A 23,743-nucleotide genomic window follows, 5' to 3' on the forward strand; every position below is an offset into this window, starting at 1 on the left:
TTATACAAAAGAAGTAAAAAGAAATCTATACATGCTCGAATAAAAGGGTTAGCGAGGACTATACTCGTTCCGATTTTTCATAGTAGACGAATCTTCTTCTAATATTAATCTTCATAGTAGATGAATCTTCTAATGTTAATCTTCATAGTAGATCTTCTGATGTTGTAACTTTCAATGTATTGTATTTTTCAATATTCAGTATTTTCTGATATTATATTTTTTGATGTTGTATCTTCAATTTTATATTTACGATGTTATATCTTCAGTTAAAAGATTACGAAGTCCCTTGATTCAAATCAAAATCATATAAAAGAAATGGACAATAAGAACTTAATTGCAGTTTGCATAATTTCGTTAGATTAGGTTTATAATTATACAAAGTGACTTATTAGAGAACTTTTAAATATTCAAACAAAAATGGTCAAAACGTTTCGATGCTTAAAGGTTAATTAATAGATTACCTGCTTCTAGAATTTATTGTAAATATAAATATATGCGCAAACTAAACCTGCAATTTGGCTCTTATTATCCGTTTGTTTTATATAATTTTGTATCTTCAATGTTGTATTATGATGTATCTTCAAAGCTATCTTCTACATTCTATGTGCAAGGTTGTATCTTCCATGTTGTTTTTCTAATGATGCATCTTCGATTTGGTATCTTTCGATGTTGTATATTCCGGCGTTGTATATTTGACGTTGTATCTTCAATCAATGTTGTGTCTTTAACGTTGTATCTGTAAAGTTGTATCTTCCAACGTTACATCTCTGATGTTGTATTTACCGTTGTTATATTCCTAATGTTGCATCTTCCGATGTTGTATATTTTCCAATGTTGTGTAAAATTCGGAAAACTCAAATATCAAAATTCTCGTCCATAGCAGATGCTTACCTGAATATGGATATGCAGGGTGTTTATTATTCCCTAAATTTTCTCATGTATTTTATGGAGAATAATTAAAGGATTCCAATCGGAATCGATTCCGAATAGTTCCATAATAGGTACCCAAAATGGAACGGATATATCCTGTTGAGAATTTCCAGATAGATTTCCGTGGAAATCCATAGGAACTTACGTGAATCTATTTCGGAGAATAAAAACCCATAAAGAAATCCACATAATTTGTGAAAATTCATGTAAGAATGCAGTAATAATATCGCGGGATCGGTTTTATTCTTGCAACGGATAACACGAAAGCGAGTGAATATCTGCATAATGTCACTCAATTCTTCTACCGAAATCTTCTGTATCTTCTGATATAGTATTTTCGAATATTCATTGATATAGTTGATTTTGATTCATATTAAAATTATCATATTTCATCAATTATCATATCAATTTGTATATAATTCAGGTATTCTCATTATTTGATATTTATATAATATTCAGATAGTTGTAAATATATTATAAAAAATGTATTATAGTACATATATATATTTTTTTCCCTTAGGAAAGTTTTTATATCGCATATTGCGTTATAACATCCTTATAAAAAAAGAAATAAAAAAGAAAATATATATTTATAATAAATAATTAAAGATAATATTGCACGTGTATATCTTTCATTTTTTGAAGCAATAAAATATTTTTTATTTTTTATTAAATATTTATGTCTCATATCGTTTATAAATTTCCGATTTTTTAATGTTTTTAACGTTAAAATTCTCAGGTAAAATTTTTGTAATTTTTGTAATATAATATTATTTTACCGATTGAATAAAAGACGTAAATATCAGTCGTTATAGTGGTTATTGCGGTTACCACGACGACGATAATATAAAATCTTGTATCTCGCTGATTTCTTCCGTGTTGAATATGTCAGACAACCAACGATCGCAAAGAGTCACAGAGTAAATCATATCTTTCAGTGCGTGACTCACGAGATTGCAATCTTGAAAATGCAGGTATTCTACTTTGCCAACCAGTTAAATACGATAACGGTAATTCTTCATGATAATGTATTTTCTTTCATCTTCTTTGTTGCCTTTTTTTGTTATTTGAGTTAACAAAATCTCGAAAAACACGTGTCGTGCTATATCGTGTTATATTGTGTGTATGTGACATCACTGATATAAATATATCGACCCTTTGCGTTGGAATCACATCTCCCAGACGTTTTACCGTTTACGAGACAAAATCGTAGCACGTTTTCTACCTATTTCTGCTAATATCGATTAGACTTTAACCTGAATTTAAATCTTTGTTCATTAAACTCAAATTAAAGTTTAATCATTCGATCGTTTCAATCATCGACGTTGGTAAAAATGAGCATCAGGCATATAATATAACGCTTTTGTTTCTTTTAAGCGTCAACTTAAGAAAACCCCAAATTCACGCGAGAGGAGTTAACAATTAAATGCCAACACAAGGGGTTAGAATAAAATATAGTTAACAAGAGGGTTGCAATATTCTTTTGTGCTCATTTGATTCGTTTGTTAGCGTTTCTTTTCTGTTTCTCTTCCTTTTCTGACACTGCCTCGCGTCCAGTTTGAATATGTGAATGAACAAAACGATCAATCTACATTATAAGATCTATATTTATAGCGAAATTCCTTTTGTTGCTACACGCACGCACACACACATACGTGCGCACGATATCATGAAGATTGCATAACTATATGACAATAAATTACATTGTCATCCAGTGATACAACTTTCGCATAAAAAATACGTAAATATAAAAAAATAGAATATTTTACCCGCTCTTCTCTTGACGATTACTTCCTCGGGATTAACTATATCCCGTTGTATGTGTTCAGTAACCGGCTCTTTCACAGGAATATTCCTGCGAATATCAACTTTAATTCGACGTAATTCTTTAGTACTAATCTGTGTGCCCTTAGGACTCTCGAATAAAGGTACTGCCCCACTTGTGGACTCATCTAATCTAAAGATAATATGGTTGTGATATATTAAATTTATTATAATCGCTATCTTTAATTCTCTCTCTATGTATTCTAAAAAATAATAACTATATAATGTATATGATATAAAAATAATATAAGCATTTTTTTCATGTTTTTTCTCTTCCTTCATGTTGAAGAGAAAAACTTCTCACTTGCTGATTACATCATTATAAATCACTACTTGTATTTTACATTGGCTAGAATAGTATTCTTTCTAATTAATCAATACGTTAATGTAATCCTAGATATTAGAGATTATTAAAACAATTGTGTAAATACCTGAATTTTTAGGACAATTTTTTACAAAGGTTTATCTTGCTTTTAATAGCTGTATGTGTGATAGAATTGACATAAAATATAATGATTATCTTTTTAGAAAAAAATCGATGTTCTATTGGTATTACTTAGAATGTCTCAGTGGTATACTCAAATATAACTTATATGCTTGTAACTTACTTTGTGAACATAGTATCAGACTTGGAAGTAGCACTCGACGTAGATTTTTCTCTATGTCGATACGTCGGTGACTTACTGTTGCTCTTGCTTCGATGACGCAAAGACGCTTCCTTGCGTAATTTCATAGCTTCTGCCCGTTTTTTCTCATAGTCCCTTATCATGTGCTCTTTTAATATTTCGTGTTCTCTCTCCAGCTCTCGTTGGCGCATCCATTTTCGCCTGCGTCTTAGCATCTCCTCGTCATTTCTCAACCGCATAATTAAACGGTCATCTTCGTTACGTGCAGATTTTGATTCCGCATCACGGCGCAAACTGGTCGATAGTGATGGATTCATCAATGGGAATGAAAAGCCAAGCGAAATATATTGCTGAAATATATCAATTCAGGCTTTAATTGCTTAGCAGGAAGAACATTTTCTGCATGCATGATTAATTGCTGACAATAGAAAATTAGTCAGCTTTTATTGAGATCGAAAGAATTTGGATTATTTCTGTGTCTGATTTGTTAGTACAATTCAGAAAAAATCATAGGAAAGCCCCTAATTTTATAATATACATAATATATAACATTCCTAATATGGATTGTTCCAATTCTTAATGCCATAGATAATTACTGCTTTTGTGTAAAAACTGCTTCGATATAATTATAGTTCCATTGTGGAATTAACGACTTTACTGAGATAAGCAAAAATGCTGAACATAGTACGCAAACATTTAATATATGCTTTATGACGCCATTACGATGCAGTTACGATGCAGAAAACATCGAAATACGTCTGTCTGGACGGCTGCATTCTCCGATTTCTAATAGCATTTTCTTTCACGTTATTTGTTATTTAATATAAATATATGTACTGATATTATATTTATATACACATATTATATTTAGTTATTTAATTAATATATTATATTTAACATTGACATATCCTACTGACCTTAAACCCGTTTCCCAACTAGTCGCTGAATTAACGAACAGCGAGAAGATAGAGTCGGTCTTAGCCATGGCAGATAGAAACCTGAGAGCGGCCATCTTATAAGAGTTTCGTGCAACAGTTATTAAAACTGCGTTCGGTAACTTCACTCGGGTGCACCTGTGGAGATTCGCGCTGTTCGGAAATGTTCAAATGACGACGGTAATGTCGTTCGGAAACTCAGTTGAGTGCAGCTCGAAAGAAAGATTTTTCCACTCTGAAATTTCAGGATGGATTCAGGTAAACTCGTTGCACTTGGCGGGAGTTTTTAATAGCGTTCTCGATTTATCAGCTCGATCGTACCCTTTTAAATGTGCCCCGAAATGCGCTGACACTACAAATTTATAGATACGTCTCCCTACTTTTTCCCTATCCTGTATATCCATTTATACGTACAACACTAAAATAATCTGTATCATATCTAGAGAATATCGGTAGATGTTTTGCAATTCCCTTTAAAAATTAAAACTGGTTGTAAATTTGTTTATATTGAGTTCATCTATCTGCATACAATGTATATATTTTTGTTCTGTGCACCGTTTGCTTCAAAGTGGCATATAGTAATTCTCCGGGATTTCCGGGATCCAAATACTTTCGAGATATATGTTTAAGATTATACGGTAAAAATGCCAAAAAATCGATTTTCTCAAACAGTTACATTGATCTGATTAGTACATTGATTAAAATAGATGATGATTCCGATGAAACGATTTCTAATTTGTACACCTTTTTTTAGAAAAAGTAATAAACCAGACTTATGCAATTAAACAGTTTACGTTTTATTGATTTTTCAACAAAAATATATATTTTACACCTTCTGCACAGATAAGTTCGAATATACACATCTGTAATCTTAAGTGTAGCAATGCTTGTGTATGGAGCAAGCTCGTCAAACTAAATAAAAAAGTCCTCTACCATTTTGCAAAAACAATCACAATAATTTTGGAGATATTAACTTAAAGCATTGGCAAATTACGTGTACGCGACGCAGTAGATGAGCTCTGTAAAACAGAGTTTGCCTTGGTTCATTACCCTATGGTAAGTATTGTGAAAGGCGGAGTAATATTGCAGACAGCGCGAGCCGACACCATACGTGACATATATTTGCCGTTGTTAGGAGATCAGGAAACAAATTGAAGACATATCTTTTAAGACGTAGAGTTCGTCCCACCGTACCGCGCAAAGTAATTAGCTAATCTTCTTCAAATATCTCAAAAAATTATCATGCTTGTATTTGTAAAATAGTAAAGGACTTTTCTGTTCAATTTCACTATATAATTCTACCTGAATGCAAGTTGCACTTATTTTTCGACACCCTGTATAACAATATACTACACATATGCTTATAAAATATATACAATATTCTTGTACACAATAGTTAGTATCCAAAATATTTCGTAACAGATGATATAAATAGAAACATAACTTTATATGAGAAGTAGATCTCAAAATTTTTTAGTTTATTCTATTCTTACGCATATCCATATAAAACTAAATTTGTTTATGTATAAGTCTACTTTCGAGGGAAAATACTATATTAGAAATGGAAGAGTTAATAATAATTGTAAATGAAGAAGCTCAATGAAAATACAAAATTAAAAAGGATAGGGCCATAATGAGCCAAGTACGAATTCTATAATGTTACAAAACGAGAATGAATAACCTTCAACGAGAAAAATTTCAAATTAATCAAATCATTATTATTATAAGTATCAAACATTTTAGTGCTTGTTCGAATTCCTCTCAGTGGTAATAAATACAGCAAACTAAATAGGTAACTAATTTTATTAATTTAGTTTATTAATTACTCTATCCTATTTNTCTTTAATAATACTTATTTTCCTCCATCCTTAAATCAGCATTGTGCGAAATATTATATTTGTTTCACAACGCGTCTATCAGCAAATAAATAGAAATTGTAAAACTACATTAAAAAAATAAAAATTAGAAATTAATATTTTTTTCAAAATCTGGTAGTAACTTAATTTTTATCTTTATATATTTTAACAAGAATATGTATCTCCTTTATTTATTTACTCATACTTCGATAACTATTATTGAGGTTTGTACATTAACCTACTCTAATATGACATACGTTCTTAGCAGTCGAGGCAGCCTGTCGATTAGTTGTTATACATGCAGCAATAAAAGTATGTAAACAGATTGTGTATGTCGAATATAAATATTTACATTTAAAATAGATTACATTCCAAGTACTAATCAATGTGCCATATAATATATTATATGCGATCGTTTGAAGGTCGACTTTTTTAAACACAAAAAGATATTGTCAATTTTTTAAATCGATCTAATCGATTTAAATCGAAGTAACAAGAAAGTCCGTGCAGTTTTCGGTAGAATTTACTGCAATGGCTTGTTTTATTTTTTGGTGGTTTGCAAAACTGAATGTTTTACATACGTCGTAAGGCACAGGTAAGCGTCAGTCAATCGGTACGCTTTAACTTGATGTATACTTTTTTCTGTATTAAAATGTTTAATTTCCATCATGAGAAACCGCAGGAATTTTTTTGGTTACCTGATAATTAATCTTATTAAAAATTATAAGAGCATGAGAAAAATGTTAAATTTCTGGAATTTAACAGAGATTTGTTAAATTAATATTAATTTTAATATTAATTTTCTCTATTTTTTATTTGCTTCTTCGTTTCGTTCGTGTGACCATATCATTAATTATACCACCAATTATAGAATATTATAACGTTCAAGATTATCTATCTTTTGCTGATATTATATCTTATTGTGCTTAATTCTATATTACACTCACATTATACATATTTTTACGAAGTTGTTCCCAAAGCTGAAGGCAATGTGGATGGCTGTTGCGGAATAAAATTAACAACCTCATGATATACGAGTTCTACAAGGAAGGATATATATTAAACAAAATGTGAAGCTTTGAATTAAACGAAATGAGCAGGAATGCATTACCTTTCCACTTTTCCACTGGTAAATCCATATCTTCAAAACTTTGGTCATATGGTAGAGAAATTGGTTCATCAGTTGGATCTGCATATTGTACCAGGTAAGGATGCGCTAAAGCCTGTTCTGCAGTAATTCTCTTTTCAGCATCCAGTTCCAACATTAATTCCAACAAATTAATAGCTAAATAAGAATTTAGTTATACTATTTATATATGTATTCTAAACGATATATATACGCTCGTACACACACATACGCACACACAGACCCTTGAATAAATTTTTTTTACTTACCTAAAGGATTAGCTCCACGAAACACATCTTTGAAATTCTTTTTCTTCAGTGGTGGTAAACTCTGAATATAATTCCTGGCCTGTAATAACATTTCCATTGTAATAAAATATATAAATATGTTATTCTATATCTTATGCATGATTTAAATAAATCTTACAAATTCTGAGTATATTTCACCTTATCAGTATAATTAAACGAAATGTGTTAACAAAATAATATATAAAATCCCTGACTTAAATGATAAAATATAAACTACCAAAAAAAACATGAAAACAACTTACCGACTCTGATGATATCTTTTTCATAAACTCGTCTCGTGGAGTCCCCAAAATTTCCATAATTAGGTTTAGTTGATGTATATCTGTTTTTGCTAAGGCTCTATTATATATCTTCTCAAAAATATTAATTCTTTTGTATTAATATTTTTACGCGCGCGCACACACCCTCACATATTTTATTCACAGTGAATTCACAGACAGCTTCCAAATTATAATGTTGCAAGATGTAAAAACTTTTCCAAAAGTATGTTAATTATGTCATGATATATATTAGCCTTAAATATTTAATATAATAATAAAATATCAACCATTTGGCAGTAGGTCTTTAGGAAAAAGCATACTTATTAACATTATAGGTGAAAAAAAAATATTTACTAAATATAATTAATGACCATTTTGTTAAAAATATAAAATACATTTATATCTACTTTATGATTTATGAAAAAAGAATGTGTGAAAAAATATCAAAAGTTAACAAAGGATACGATCTGTTCCAGGAAATAATGTCCTTCCAGTTAACAGTTCTGCCATGATACATCCTACCGACCAAATGTCAACTAAAATATATATGACTGTATTACTGTAGTGTTTTATATAATGATTGCTATATTTAATACAGAATAGTCCAAAAGTCGGTTATATTTTGAAATGGTAACAGATTTTTAGACCACCATATAAGATAATATATATATATATATATATATCATAGCTAGTAACACCTTTTACATTAAATCTTTTTTCATTGTAACTGCTAACCTGTCTGATTATAATGCATCCAATTAAGCATGATTTCGGGTGCTCTGTACCACCTAGTGGCAACATAGCCAGTCATTTCATGTTCCGTGGGCCTGGCCAAGCCAAAGTCCAATATTTTCAACTCACAATCCTCATTGACAGCTATGTTAGATGGTTTCAGATCCTATGAAATTTATGGGAAATTGATTTCACGCTCTATAGTTTCTACGAACATGCATATATATATTATATACATATTTATACCCTATGTATAATTCCAGCAGAATGGATATATTTCAAGCCACGAAGTATTTGATAAACAAGAAATTGTACATGATCGTCAGAAAGTTTTTGTGTTCTTACAATATTGTTTAGATCAGCTCCCATTAGATGTGTGACTAAGTACCTATAAATGTACATACATACACAGGGTGAGGAAAAAATACCGGGACTCCGAACTATCCCGAAAAAATACAAGTTTTATAGAAAACTGTTTCAAATAAAAGTTGTAGGGTTTAAAAAGATCTATTTACTGATCTTATCAGTTTGACCTTGGGTGGCGTCGCTAAGGTCAGGACGAAGTCACCTTAAATTTTTGTAACGGAAACCCCTACTTTTTATTGCATATTCTTACAATCCTTTTTCAGATCTTTTCAAAACACTGTAATTTCATCCACTTTAAATAAGTTGTTTCGAAATTATTGAGCTTTTTACGAAAAGATATCTAGTCCTACAAAGGCTAAAAGAAAAATCGGAAGATGATCCAACCAATTAAGGCAAGATCGAAGGATGATCCAGCCAACGAAAGCAAGATCGGTAATTGTCCGGCCAATTAAGGGGGAGTCCTGTCTAGGAGCTGAAAAAATAAGATGTTTTTAGGAATTTTTTTTTAAAGAAAAACTATTCATTGAATCGATTTGATTTTTTTACACATAAAAGATACATGTTTTGTCAATATATCAGAATTTTTCATCCACATTGGGCTTGTCCTTCTCTCGCTACAATGGTTCGACCAATGATAATCCGCGGTAACATGGTCAATTTGCGATTAGCCTCATTTCCGTTCTTCTTCTCTTCTTAGTCATATTGCCTGCGGCCAGGCGTAGTGACCTCTCTCTCTCATATGCCTATGGTGCGCACGCTGATTATACACAGGCATATAAGATCTAATTCGGATCAGCTTATTAACGCCGATTTTAAATTGCAATTTTAATAGAGAGGTTTTCTTGACAAAGATATTCTGGGTGGTTTGCCATTGCCTTCCGAGAGAAGACAAGACGAGCGTATGAAAATGTTTGGCTCTGCTGGGAAACGAACCTCTGGCATAGCAGACCAGTTCGCAGTCTGCTATGCCACGCTCGCGAAGCTCCGTTCGAGCCTGAAATCAAAAAACCAAAGTTCATTTTATTCGTTAAATCTTGTTTTTGGTACTGAACCACCAAAACTGGCTCAAAGTGTGAAAATAACAAAATAGCGGCCTGTCAAAGTAGAGGTATTGATTTTTACCAAAAATTTACATCATTTTAAGGCGATGCAAAAAAATTGGTTAGACAAAAAAATTTGTTTTAGAGACAAATTCATTTGCTGGCAAGAATTGGTCGGATTCGTCCTCAATATCGAACGCAAGGCAGTTGGTCGCTTCTGCATGACAATGCTCCGGTTCACGAGTGCATCGCCGTGCGTAAATTTCTCGCTTCCAAATTGGTCCTAGTCCTTGATCATTCCCCATATTCTCCAGATTTGGCACCATGTGACTATTTGTTGTTCCCAAAACTAAAAATTAAGCTGAAGGGAAAGTAGTTTCGACACTATTTTGGACATTCAGAAGGCTTTGACTGAGGCCACCTCAAAGGAAGATTTTACGAAAGCTATACGACCGTTGTAAAGATTGTATTTCTTCGGAAGGGATATATTTCGAATAATTATGCTATGGTTTTGATGGATAAAATTGTAGTATTTTGCAAAGGTCTAAAGGAAGGCTATAAGAATATGCAATAAAAATAGAAGGTTCCATTTCAAAAATTTAACCTGTCCTGATTTTGGCGACAACACTCAAGGTCAAACTGATAAGATCAGTAAATAAATCTTTTTAAACCCTACAACTTTTATGAAACAGTTTTCTATAAAAACTTGTTTTCTATAAAACTTGTATGTTTCGAGATATTTCGAGGTTCCGGTATTTTTCCCTCACTCTGTATATACATATATATATATATATATATATATATATATATATATATATNTATACACATATATATATAATAAAATTATAATATGCAAGACAAAATTATATATCAGTACTTACACATTTTGAAAATCCTCTAAAGATGTAGAAGGATGAAAGACATCTAATAATCCTATCACCTATGAGAAGTTAATATAACTTTTCTTAATAAATGAAGAACATAAAATGCATCTCTATATGAATTATGTTTACTCACGTTCTCATGATTCATATGTTTCAACATACGAAGTTCCCTATATGTACGTTTTGCATGAACAGCTGACTGAAATGGCCTAGCTAATTTTTTAATTGCCACTTTTTGCCCAGTAGTCGTGTCGACAGCAGAACTAAAATTAAGAATATATTTATTTCTAGAAAATGAGAATTATAATCATATTTTTCGCCAACATTTCGATTAAATAGTTTATACGAATGTTATAAGTAAATTAATTCTTAATGCACTTCAGTATTATTATGATTTATTATTAATTGAGGTATCATGTTACTAATTATACTAATCTATAATGATCTATTTACCTCAATGGTACTTTCTACACTTTATTTTGTTTTATTTGTCCTTAAACTAAAATATATATTTTACTTTATATAAAGTATAGCAAAAACAACCTAACACTATGCGTTACTGATTAAAACAATATTATTGTAATATATTTGTTGATTTTAATAATGTCTTATATTTCTATTTCTCTGTATCTCTTCTTCATTCCTCAAAGCTTGAATATATGTATATATAATGTATATTTGTATCAATTATATATACTTAAAGCAAGATATTTATTTCAAAGCTGAGAATAAGTAACAATAACTATCTGTCTTGTGTTGAACGGCGCACGATATGTCCGTCAAATAGAAGATACAATTAAAGCAGAATAAGATGCCTACTGCTAATATGTTGCTGCTCCTGTCGTGTCGCGTCACTTACCAGACCTGACCGTAAGCACCCGAACCTACGGGTGTAAGCATTTGATAACGTTCTGGTACCTCCCATTCTGTTCTGTTGATCTCTATCTTGTGAAATTGTGACATGATCTTTTACGCGAAACAACAACAATAATAATTTGCTTTAATTTCCACTCGCTGTATTCGATAACTACAATAACGATTTTAAGTGCGTTCTAATAATGTCTTTTCAAGTCGCCACCTCACTGACTACCGAACATAGTACTTCATCTCCAAATTAGCTGCCCACTGTACCAGTCGCCGTTGCGTATATATATATATATATATATAAACACATACACAACATACACACGTATTATCTCTCTCTCTCTCTCTCTCCCAACGGTCTAGTTTCCACTGAAGCCTTTAGTCCGGTTCTACTTTGATGCGGAGTGAATGTAGTATGGTGTTTCGATTGGAAGTAAAGTAGTAGTGAAAAAGATTAATCGCGTTTCCATCGGCTTAAGTTCGGTTCTACATCGCGTTTAGTGCGAAGTAGAATCTGGTTGAAGGTTTCAATGGAAACTAGACCAATGACTGTCCATACTAGTTATATGTATATTCTGTAAATATATCTAGACCGAGCGTTTGCTTTTATTTGAGGAATGAGGGTCGTGCACATAGAAAAGGATAGACTCTGCTTTGTGTTCTTGCGTTCTCTTTCGCTCATGTGGTCTATCGGCCTGTTCTTTTTAGTTGCACTGCTGGACTGGTGCAATAAGTTGAAGTGAGACAAGTATATGTTTTCTTACTTCACTTATTCAGCTAAAAAGAACAGTCTATATGTGTGTGTGTGCTATACGCGAACGAGAGAGAACGCAAGGACACAAAACATCCTTTTCTACATACATTTCATGTATTTCATTGGCTACGAAGTATTAAAGTTACGTAAGATAATTGAAATAAAAACAAGACGAAAATAAATTTAATTATGCAATTATAAATAATTGTATAATTAATAACTTACATGTAAAAAACAAAAAAGATACCTTCACCGGGACAATATTACCTCGACACTTGTCATGACCAGGATTCAAACCTGGGTTATTACGACCACACCGTAGAGTCCTGACACTAGACGACCATAGCTACTGAGGGTTACTTTGGCAATTTGTATTTTTGTGAATAAAGAGTTTGCGATCTGTGTATGTGTGTAATTTAACTTTAGATAAGAAAATATATAAAAAATATGAAAATTCAATAACCATATACGTTAAAAATGTAAACATTTTGTAATTAAAAACAATAGTTTTATGGAGACACGACTGAAAGAATAAAATACGCTCCTTTAAAGAGAAAAGTATTTGCTGCAATTATTATAAGCATTATATAATTAATCTGAAGTTAGCCAAAACACCTGCGAGACAAAAAGAACACGACGTGACGTTGAAGCACAAATTTCCTGATCTGTTGAAAAATGATAAACAAAAGAAACGTAACTAGAACAGTCTAAAATTGAACGTAAGAGGGAACACAGCAACGCTATTGCGCAAATGTCATTGACGCGTATTATGATCGATAGCTGGAACGACATTTCAAATATGTGGGCGTTGGCACCTTACGAGACCCGTCGCCTTCGAATTCCATTTTATTTCTTAACTGGGTTTAAAATCCTTGGCGGAAATAAGACGCGCGCGATTGTTCTCTTTTTCGTCGGGACAATCGCGTTTAGAGATCGTTCGAGAGTCTATTGTCCGTGACAACTATACTTACTTACATCTTAGCTAATACGATTCGTCGTATTGGTTAATAGTGAGAGAACAAGCGGTCTATATGTACGCGCGATAACAGCGAATCGATCGCGACCGTTACGCGTGCATAATCATGCATGAATCATGGGATTGTCGCGCGAATTGCGAAACTTGAGAGCTCGTGTAATGTATGTGTCACGTGCTCGAGCTATTTTTCCCGTCTAATGGTTTCGATTGTACACGGCGTACCTCTTACTCAATTCTACGGGATATAAGTAAAATAACAAGTATAACTGATACGACATATATGTATAGCGTTAAATTTGTCGTCTCGTTCAAGCCTATAGATAAAGAGAGCAAGAAACTAGTTTCGTTATTAAAAAAATTATTGAAATTATCGAAATGGTCCAAATTATCGAAATTATTCTATTATACAGTTTGCGTGTTATTGTAGAATTCAATCAGCTTACGAATTCTCTTGGATTCATATGTCTGACATTCAAGCGGAAATGTTGGATCAGTATAGAAGTAACATACGAGTGTACGTATGAATTCAGGATTAATCGACTGCGTTACATCCAACTACATTACATACACAAGAAGAGAGCCGTTATTCGTTCACCAACAGGAAGCTTCTTTCTCTCAAGGGTAAGGAAAGGTGTCGCCTTCCAGCGTGGTTCGCACGTGGTTCATTGTTGATTGTGTAACAATGAACTCTAACGGATAAACCTATCACGGGTTTATGCACGCCAGGTATTCGATCCCCTCCTCTCTCCTTTCTCAGCTCTTTCTTTTTCAACTTTGCCAACATATATGTTAGTCGTTAACATCGACTTATGATCCTACATTTACTTTTCACGTTGCTGCACGTTCTGCACGTCTACGATATTTTCCGGTGAGTTCTTTTTATAGAATTTCAATCGAATTGAGTTGTACATGTAGTGGAAAAGTGAGAGGGTAGAAATTATTTCTCGAATATCATTATCATCAATATCAACGCTATTATTGCGTTTAGCGCGAATAATGTCGCAATGTTTCTTACAGGAGTGCCGATACAATAGAGTTATCACGCGATTGCACATGATAGAGACAAATTGACAGAAGATCATTTGTCGTGTAATTTTAAATAGAGGCAGTCCGATTTATAGTGTTACGTCTTTTTCTACATTTCCTACACTCATCTACATTTATCGCGTCGAATGACGCACGCGGTCTTGCCTTACTGAGAAACGTTGAGTCTGCCCCGGAAGCAAGTGAGACTTGCATCGTATTTATATTCGGATCTTACGTTTATACGTTAATTTACAATTATTCCTTTCTTATCGTCGAAGTTTTTCGATAATGACAGATTTTTCTCCCATTTATTTATTTTTTTCCCGTTTATTATTTATTTATTTTCATCATTGTATTTCTTCATCGAATTAAATTTAATCTCTTCATCGAATCTTAGAGCGCGTGAAAGGGGGGGGGGGGGGAAAAAGAGATANGATATGCGACAAATATATTAATCTGAATTTGAGAGAGCAATCATCAATTTTATAATCGAGCGATTTTTGTTTCTTAACTATTTAAATATAAACATATTAGGAATAAAAAGTCGTACGTTTTTCGCCTCCTCTTCATATAATTATTTACCTCTCTCTCTCTCTCTAAAACGTTCTCCTCGTTCTCCTCGTTTCCTTCTTGGAGTCCTGTGACACACTCCCTCCTTTCATTTCAGTTCACGCGAAGCCAATACCTAGCTATATATTGTATATCAGAATATATTTCCAGAAGCGACATATTTCTTTTCGCGCTTATTCTCAATCTTTCTAAATTAATTAATTAATATATTGTGGCATCCACAATGATGGAAATTCTGAATTTATAAGTATAACGAAGCAGTATTCAATTCAGCCAACCTTCCTCATTTTCTAACTTAACTTTATTCACTCTTCAACGTGACTGTGATCAATTCGATCAACTTGAATAGAATATCTGTCTCGTAATAATAAATCAGCTAAATTAATATAATTAATAATTTAGCTGATAAATCTCAATTTCACTAGAAACGATTGTTTCATAAATGGAAAATAAGGAACACCGATAATTATTACAATCCCTTGTAATGAAGAATCGAAAATACGATGAAGGTAGGGAGTATCGGAACAGCTGGGGAGGGATAGACGTAAAAGTAAGAGAAGCAGCAGGCTGCGCTACTCATGATCCAGAGACACTTCTCTTTATTCTCGTTCCGTACAGCTGGTTAAAAGCCTTCTCCTTTAGTCGTCGTCCGCCAACGACGGTATGTGTGCGGCACTATCGCGCTGCATTAATCCTTGTACGCTTTTGTGTGTTTTCTCGCAACGTTTACCGATTATTTTTCATATATAATAATCCAAATTACGACATTCCGAATCGCACACATTCGATTCTTCGGATCACTGAGTGAAAGTGAAAGTGTCCGACGACTTGAGCTAACTTTTTCATATATTCCGCGCTATATCGTTTGTCTCTGTGTTCGAGTTACTGCCAGTGAAGGTGTCCGAGCAAATATTGCAAATTGATATCAGGTAAGATTATGTTACGTCGTTTATATGTATGAATCACATATGTTTAAAACTTATTTTATATATATATTGTTCGTAAAATGAGTCAGATCGTAATTTTTTTCACAATATTTGTCTGCAGGACTAATTGTTTCTGTCACGTAAAATAAAAAACCATTTAACCATGCACGTGTAATTTACGTAGCAGAACCATAATTCGATTTGCGATTGATTAAACAATCGCAGGACGATTATCATATATCTCGTGAGTTCTTCGGTCTACAATTAGCGTTATTGTGCTAATGAGTCCTGCTCGCGCACTTTTTCGACAAAATATCGAAATTATCGTGGGAATTTTCGTTTTACGTAATCTCAGGTACATTTGTGAAAAATAGAGAGTGTTTCGACAAGATGGCAAATAGAATAGACGGTTCTGCTTTTACCTTTAGTGAAAACACGTTTTGCATATTCAACTTGGAAACAGTAATCCAGTGGGCGAAAGTGACGGGTCAAACTCGTTCGACTTTCCAAAGAAATTTGGTTGGCTTGGCGCGATTCGATCCTCGCTTCGTTCGCGCGTGTAATCATTTTGTTCGCGAACGAATGTCAACGGTACGTATGGTTTCAATATCTTTTCTCGCTTCAATATAATCAGGTAAGATAGAAATACTTTAGTTAGTAATTGTTCATTCTGTTCATAAATCCTCGCGCCTTTCACGCATCGATCACGTACATCAACGTGCATGTTTGACATTATTTGATCGAGAACGCAGAGTATTTTTACGATCAGATGACTCGACGAATAAAAATACGAATAGGTAGAAATGTATGCAGTTTCCTTAGGCCGGTATTCATGATCTTATATATTTAAGACCGTCTTAAGTTTATCCTCAGATATTCCATAGCCAATAAAATGAACATCTGAAGATAAACTTGATTAGTGCTGTCAATATAATCCGCACATTTATATACTTGGGTATCCGTGCTCGCGAGTATTACCCGGGCAATCAGATACTTACGAGTCTGCCAAGCATTCGTTCGTTTATATGTTATCGTTAGATAATTCAATGATCGAGTAACATCTGATATTAACCGTATACTCGGGAATACTTGAGTAATACTTGAAAGATCCGGGTATCCCGATAATATACCCGAAATACTTCGGCTGTCCGAAATCACTAATCTTGATCTTCGGTCATTAACGATTGCTGTGGATTTTTCTCCTGTTTCAGTTTTAATTTCGTCGCAACGAGACGAAAACGTGAGTGAAAAAGGTTAGGCGATCGCTTGCGGTTACCGCGGTTTAACCGTGTAACCGTCGACAATCTTGAAGAGGAGGAAGCACAAGCGTGCGCTGAGCTGCGCTACTTGTAAAATAATTCCCCGAGACGGCAAATAATTAGGCCTAACCGCTCAATATGATAGCGATGAGAGGGGAGGGGAGGGAGTGTTTCTGCTCGGTGCAATCTCGGTGTCCCTTCGTGAGATAATGTGATCTTTGCAAGTTGTAATTCGAAGATCGCTAATGATTCGACTATGATTTCTGCGACGCAAACGCCGTATCGAGTTAACAATCACCAAAATTGATACAGTCTTTCGTTATTCTCATAAAAAAAAAGGATCGAATAGATAGATTTAACTTATTAATGCAACTATAATTAGTCCGAAATGTCGTTAGTGAATTTCACTTTGCCCTATCAATCGGCGACAATGGCTCCGTTCCTTTACACTGGATCGGGAGCTGGGCATACGGCGGCTAACAATCTCCGTTTGAACGCTTTCTCGGGAGCTGTGCCGACTTTTAATGAACAAGAAGATTTTCACAACGAACCTTACGTGTCTCCAACCAAGCATCGTCAGCGTCAGCAACGACGTCAGTCCACTCAACAAAAGAATCGAGAGATTTATGCGAAGCACTCGTCTTCTTCGCCGACGCAAGATACTCGTTATGCCGTTTATAATCAAGACTTTAAGAGGACACAGCCGAGACAGCAACAACAACAACATCAACAAATGAGACCACCTCCCTCGTTGTTCCAACAACAGTCGAGTCATTCGTCGGAACCGGTCAAAACTCGGGCACAAGATCAAGAAAATTATCCGGAGAGACCTAATGGGTAAACCCACACACGCACGCGCACATATACTTTTTCTTTCCCTCTCTCTTTTACTTACAATGCAGTTATTTATAAATGCTCGTAATAAAGGTCTTGAGTGTTGAAATTTTATCATTGGTAAAATCTGACATTGACGTTAACTTTATCATGTACTCGTATCAATGATGAATTAATACACGAAACTTGTGCGAGAAATGATGATTGTATGCGAATATATCTTTCTGTACTTTTTTTTAATTTGTTCGAAGTTACACGAGAATTAACGGCGGGAGCTCCATTGGTCCAGGTACTAAAACTTCGGTCCACGCTGTGTTGGATTATGACGATGATTTTGACGATTATTACGACGATGAGGATCAGGATATACCGGTAAACGCGCATGTTACACCCATTCAAGGTCCAATTTTCCTCAAAAATGGTTCTGTTCCTGTTGTACCGTTGTACTCGTATCCCCAGCTAAATAACGGCACATTCGTACAAATACCGGTGAGTTGAGCATTTAGTTTTCATTCTTTCTTCTTTATCTACTCTTTGAATACGATAATAACATGTGTAAAAATAGATGAATGCGTAGAATGTCAAAGCCGAGTGTGAGAGAGTGTGAGAGAGAAGCTCCTATTGATAGCGCGAATTCGAGGATAGTGCTAGAGATAATTGACAAATATGACCATGGTTACAGAAACTTTCAAAGTCTATAGCAACGCGTGACATTTCCCGCGCAGCACCCGTGACCCCGAGAATATCTTCGCTAGAATCTACCACCGCGAATGTATCATCAGGTAGTTGCAAACGCTGGTTACACCTGTTCCAACATCTCGCGTCCCTTTTACTTCTCGCATTATTCCCATCTTGGTTCAACGCGTCTTTTAAATGTACCTTGCTGTCTCGCTCTTTCAGTGCAGAGCACAAAACGGGCAAAATAGAAGTAAACGACATTACTTTTCAGGTCAATCATTATAACAATATCGAGATAACAACTTCAAAACTAATTATATCATCGTTATATCCGAAGCAATGATAATTTTTCCACTAAAACGCGTATAAGAGAGAGATACGTTTAATTAAATCGTTTCACCTTCAAATGTTAAATACACAAATTTTAGGAAATGAATTGGTCTATTACACGGTAATTATATTGATATGACTTTCATGTGACCTTGAGGGACACCGTGAAGGACCCTAGAACATTTTCTTTTTCTCTTTTCTGTATTATGATATTTGAGAAGTGTCTTTTTAACATTCTTCATTCGCTATTACTTGCTTTTCTTTTATTTTTCGTAAAACACCTGGAAATAACAGCGAAGTTATTCAATGAATGTCTTCTACGTACATTTCATGTTTGTCTCTTTATAATTCGTGTGCTTAGACTATACGGAGTGATTCACTTCTTGTGGGCAATACACACCTCGGCGCAATTACCATCGGGATTCTCTCATATTACGTACGTTATTGAATGACGCCTACTGAATGCTAACTGGAAATTGAACGGAAATACGAGTGTAGGAAGGCGGTTTTTAATTAAACAATATCGACTTTCGCTTCGTAAATGAACTACTACGTTACATAACACAGCTATATACTTTATTACGTTTGTATTATATATATATATATATATATATATATACACGTATAATCATATAAAATATATATACACGTATAATCATATCAGGAAAAAGTATGGAAATCACAAAAATATCTTGAAAAATGTAAGTTTTACAGAAAAAATATTTCAGGTAAAGGTTGTAGAGTTTAAAAAGATCTATTTACTGATCTTATCAGTTTGACCTTGGATGGCGTCGCCGAGGTCAGGACAAGGTCAAGTTAAATTTTTTAAACGTGACTGCCTATTTTTTATTGCATATTCTTATATATTGAGACGTTTTCAGAATACTATAATAAAACTTGTTTTGACTAAAAATTTTCTGAGATATTTTAAAATTTGCCATGGTACTTTTTAATATAAAATGTGAAATATCTCGTAAAGTAGAAGGGTCCGACCACCTAAGACAAAATCGGAGGAGAATCTACCTTTCAAAATAAAACGAGCAATGTAAATATTTTAGTAATTAGAGAGCTACTCAAAATCAGTTGTTTTCATGGCTACTCGAAATCAATCGTTTTTACAACTACCACGTTTTAATGATGAACACATTGATTCGTAGATACTTTGGACTGCGCTTTCGGTAGCATTAGGTATCGAACTGAAGGGTGACTTAATACGAGGTACACCATGTATCAAAAGATATCATCAATTATTTTGTCCAACTGCGGGAAATACATATCCGATGTAAGTATAAATTATTTTATTCGTTACTTTGTAAAACAATAAAGTATTATTGGATAAACTAAAGATTTGCTTATATTTACTTAATTATTAATTACGGAAATATTATTAATTATGAAAAATGGCTGTACTAGGTAGAAATTGCATGCGTGCCTGCGAGAGAAAAATGAAATGTTTTAGGTCCCTTATAGAAATTTATTACTCCTAATTACTTATTTTAAATAGTTAAAATATTGTTGTCAATAATTCGTAATTACTGAAATATTGCCAGTATTTAATCATTATAAATTCTCTAATAATTCTCAGTGTTAAATTTTTCTAAAGGATAACGCAGCATAATTGGATTAGAATTTAATTCGATCGATTGTTGTAGAGAACGAATAGAGCGTTTCATCGATGAAAATAAGGCATTGATGAAAAGGATGTATGGCAACTTTGAGATAAATCCGGGATATGGATCGAGTACGAGCAAACCTGGACATCGCACTAGAACACGAAGAAAAAGTGAAGAAATGCGGAAGCACGATATTCCGGACGGCGGGCCCAGAGATCAAAATGACGAGTTACAAGTGGAAAGCAAAATTGACGAGAAATATGTTAGTAAGAGTAGAAAAACAAGACAGGTTCCTGAAAAACTGGACTCAGATGATGGCAGGTGAGAATTGAAAAATATCGGGTTAGATAGTTAAATTAATTACTTAATTATTTAGTAATTAATTGATTGCTTACTCGACAAAATAATTCGAAATAATAGAATGATCGAGCTTCGCTCGCGAATGTTATATACTCGGCATTAATACGAGAAGCAGACAAACCAATGTCGGCCTTCCAAACCTGTTGATTGCCACTGTTGGTTATCATTTGTAAAACCTCTTGCGCTGATTCCCACTCCATTCCTTCCTCTCTTTTTCGTTCAAAATCATCGAAATCGCTGTACCTCATGGCGGACAAGCCAGATCCGCAGACATTCTGACCCACTACGAAATACTTATCTCTCTTCCTCATCTCTTCGAACACGATATTATCCATTTCCTCTTTAATCAAGGCTGGAGCCTCGATTTTGCAAATTCCCTTTTGAGGATGTTTCTCTAGTAGCTTCCACCTTTTCCTCCCTTTTCAAACCCGTTCTACTAGTAGTACGATTTTACTATCACAAAGGAACGTGTGTATCATCTCTCATATGACCTCGCCACCGTGAAAGAAAAATGAATGCATTATCCCTTTGACACATAAAATGCATGTGATAACTTAATTGGATGCATTATATATATATATCTTATGAGAAAAAAATACTTTTCAGAATTGACGCGTGCGAGTCTAAAATTGATATTGTGACCCCCTTTTGGGCGAATAACAGCGCTGGAAAGGTTCATGCCATTGTGAATACTCAACATTTTGAGCAAGCTATACATCAGGAAGTCTGCACGTGAGTGAAACTATTATTATGTGTGGAATTTGCAAGCGACTGAAGTCTATATACATGCTGAAAGGCGCACGGACGTATCTCCACCACGGAGTGGTGGCCGATTTAGACAGAGATAGTTGAATTCGTACCATGTTGTCTCTTTTCAGAGGTCAAATTATCATGGCTGAAAACATTCGTTTCCTAACATGGGCATATTTAAATCTGCAGTGTAGTATAAAAGCCGGTATAAGTTAAATTATTTCGGATGCTTTCGTGCTGAAAGCACCATTCTATCATCCTTTGAAGAAATAAGATTTCTGTGTTGCAGATAATGGTTGAGAGGTCAATATTATCAGAATGAGTAGTACACAGAACCATGTGATCGCATGATATGTACTTAGACGAGGATAACTCGGTACTTGTCATAGACTTATCATAAGAACCCTCCGTCGGCAATTTTGGTCTTGAGTTCGTCCAATCTTTGATTGTAAATTCTAAAATAAATGATAAACAGCGGGATTCGGCATCTTCTCCTAAACAAATTTAGTTATAACGGGATGATATGTATGTGTGTGAAGATATTAATATCCAATTGTTTGTCTTCCAATATGAATAATTGGAACACGCGTTTAGATCCTCAACGATCCAAATTGCCGACTACTATATTTTTATAAATCAATAATTAAGATCTCTTTTGTACTTTACATGTTTTTAAAGCTAATTTTAATATAATATAAAAAATTTAATATGATATAATTTAATAAAATATAGTATTAACACATAATAAAACAGAATAATATACAATAAAATTATATATAATATGATGACTTTTTCATGTGAAATAATTTTAATGCTCGGCCGGTCTATGGTTGGTATTCATAGTCGGATCCTAAATATAAGGCCGTCTCAAGTTCATCTTCGGATGCTGTACGGCTCATTCAATTGACTACGAAGCACCTTAAGATGAAGATCAAGACTGTTTTAAATATAAGACCTAACTAAGGCCGGTATTCATAGTCGGATCTTATATGTAAGACCGTTTTAAATTCATTTTCAGATGCTGTATGGTTCATTTTATTAGCTATGAAACATCTGAAAATAAACTTAAGACGATCTTAAATATAAGATCTGACTATGAATACCGGTTTATGATACTTATTCATTCATATCTCTCTCACGTAGCTCTTCTTCGAACATAATTTCGCTCGGAGACAAAGGCGTGCACCTTCCAGTATGTACATAGTTCAATACTCGTGAGTAAACGTTCACAATGACTTCTCCCTTTTGCGCTATTCCAACGTTTGTCTTGAGCGCGATAAAAAAATATATTTAATAGATTATTATAAAGATTTGCAATATATATATATATGTTTCATAGGTCATATTTTTCACAGAAATACACAAACAAACCGTTGCAGAATGGACTGTGGATGCGAGCAGAAATACAAGTGGCACAGATTGCTTGCGTACGATCCAGATAATGATTGTAAAGGTATATTCATGGATTGGTTCCTCTTTCCTTCTTGTTGCGTTTGCAGATGCCAGTCCTCGGCCGCTACTAATTAATTCCCTCCGACGAGTGGTAGGAAGTAATGCGGCGTGACAAGTCGTGTATAGTCGACATAATATGAAAGTTGCGGCATTTCTTTTCCGATAAGTTTCGCAATGTTTTCGGTGTCCAATAAAATACAATACCAAACACGACCATCTATCTAAGTTATCATCGTACTTTTCATTCCTGTTTTACCATTAAAACAATGCTTAATTGCGATCATAAATTTATAAGGAAGGAAAAACATAAAGTACACACAAAATATGCTGTATGTAGTAGAAATTATATTAGTTATATATTTTATATTACATTATAAAAATGTTTTATATCTATATAACATAAAAGTAGTATTTATATGTAAATAAAAATATATATGTTAAACGTAACATCATACATAAAAATA

The 23,743-nt window shown here is 33.8% G+C and overlaps 3 protein-coding genes across 9 annotated transcripts in view; 1 reads left to right on the forward strand and 2 right to left on the reverse strand.

Annotated features, from left to right (window-relative positions):
- The window catches only part of LOC106751675 (uncharacterized protein DDB_G0284459-like), an 8,008-nt gene extending 3,609 nt beyond the window's left edge, over positions 1-4,399 (reverse strand). The window contains exons 1-3 of the mRNA XM_014632669.1: positions 4,298-4,399; positions 3,363-3,730; positions 2,700-2,887 (exon numbers count right to left, since the gene is read on the reverse strand). Of these exons, the coding sequence (XP_014488155.1) occupies positions 2,700-2,887; positions 3,363-3,697 (523 nt within the window). The 5' untranslated portion in view covers positions 3,698-3,730; positions 4,298-4,399. The remainder of the gene's footprint in view (positions 1-2,699; positions 2,888-3,362; positions 3,731-4,297) is intronic.
- Positions 4,400-6,302: 1,903 nt separating this feature from the next.
- On the reverse strand, positions 6,303-12,043 carry LOC106751692 (mitogen-activated protein kinase 14B-like). Its single transcript, XM_014632703.1, has 10 exons — positions 11,747-12,043; positions 11,021-11,150; positions 10,885-10,943; positions 8,844-8,985; positions 8,601-8,763; positions 8,330-8,401; positions 7,848-7,927; positions 7,567-7,645; positions 7,283-7,456; positions 6,303-7,211 (listed from the first exon to the last, which is right to left on the reverse strand). Exons 1-10 carry the CDS (start codon positions 11,848-11,850, stop codon positions 7,132-7,134), a joined length of 1,083 nt encoding a protein of 360 aa, XP_014488189.1. The 5' UTR covers positions 11,851-12,043; the 3' UTR covers positions 6,303-7,131.
- Positions 12,044-15,676: 3,633 nt separating this feature from the next.
- On the forward strand, positions 15,677-23,635 carry LOC106751699. 7 transcript variants are annotated; one of them, XR_001375087.1, is made up of 9 exons: positions 15,677-16,006; positions 17,215-18,099; positions 18,348-18,585; positions 20,262-20,386; positions 20,757-21,038; positions 21,684-21,809; positions 21,956-22,032; positions 22,117-22,203; positions 22,971-23,130. XR_001375087.1 is itself a non-coding variant. In XM_014632718.1 (8 exons), the coding sequence occupies exons 3-8, from the start codon at positions 17,651-17,653 to the stop codon at positions 23,352-23,354; spliced, it is 1,392 nt and encodes a 463-aa protein (XP_014488204.1). In that variant the 5' UTR covers positions 15,677-16,006; positions 16,125-16,358; positions 16,432-17,650; the 3' UTR covers positions 23,355-23,635. The 7 variants fall into 7 exon arrangements, 6 of the variants coding, with proteins under 6 accessions (XP_014488204.1, XP_014488205.1, XP_014488206.1 ...); XM_014632718.1 differs by lacking the exons at positions 21,956-22,032; positions 22,117-22,203; positions 22,971-23,130 and adding exons at positions 16,125-16,358; positions 23,183-23,635 and having other exon boundaries at positions 16,432-18,099; XM_014632719.1 differs by lacking the exons at positions 21,956-22,032; positions 22,117-22,203; positions 22,971-23,130 and adding exons at positions 16,432-16,594; positions 23,183-23,635.
- Positions 23,636-23,743: the final 108 nt, after the last annotated feature.

Source organism: Dinoponera quadriceps, unplaced genomic scaffold (genome assembly GCF_001313825.1).
Source record: "Dinoponera quadriceps isolate SergipeBrazil2010 unplaced genomic scaffold, ASM131382v1 scaffold115, whole genome shotgun sequence".
NCBI classification, from domain to species: Eukaryota; Metazoa; Arthropoda; class Insecta; order Hymenoptera; family Formicidae; genus Dinoponera; species Dinoponera quadriceps.

Coding starts and splice junctions, on each gene's coding strand:
- LOC106751699 (XM_014632718.1), top strand. CDS start 17,651: ATGTCGTTAGTGAATTTCACTTTGCCCTATCAATCGGCGACAATGGCT. Junction 18,100..18,347: donor TATCCGGAGAGACCTAATGG/GTAAACCCACAC, acceptor ATTTGTTCGAAG/TTACACGAGAATTAACGGCG. Junction 21,039..21,683: donor CTGGACTCAGATGATGGCAG/GTGAGAATTGAA, acceptor AATACTTTTCAG/AATTGACGCGTGCGAGTCTA.
- LOC106751692 (XM_014632703.1), bottom strand. CDS start 11,850: ATGTCACAATTTCACAAGATAGAGATCAACAGAACAGAATGGGAGGTA. Junction 11,151..11,746: donor GGTGCTTACGGTCAGGTCTG/GTAAGTGACGCG, acceptor TCTTAATTTTAG/TTCTGCTGTCGACACGACTA. Junction 8,986..10,884: donor TTAGAGGATTTTCAAAATGT/GTAAGTACTGAT, acceptor GTACATTTATAG/GTACTTAGTCACACATCTAA.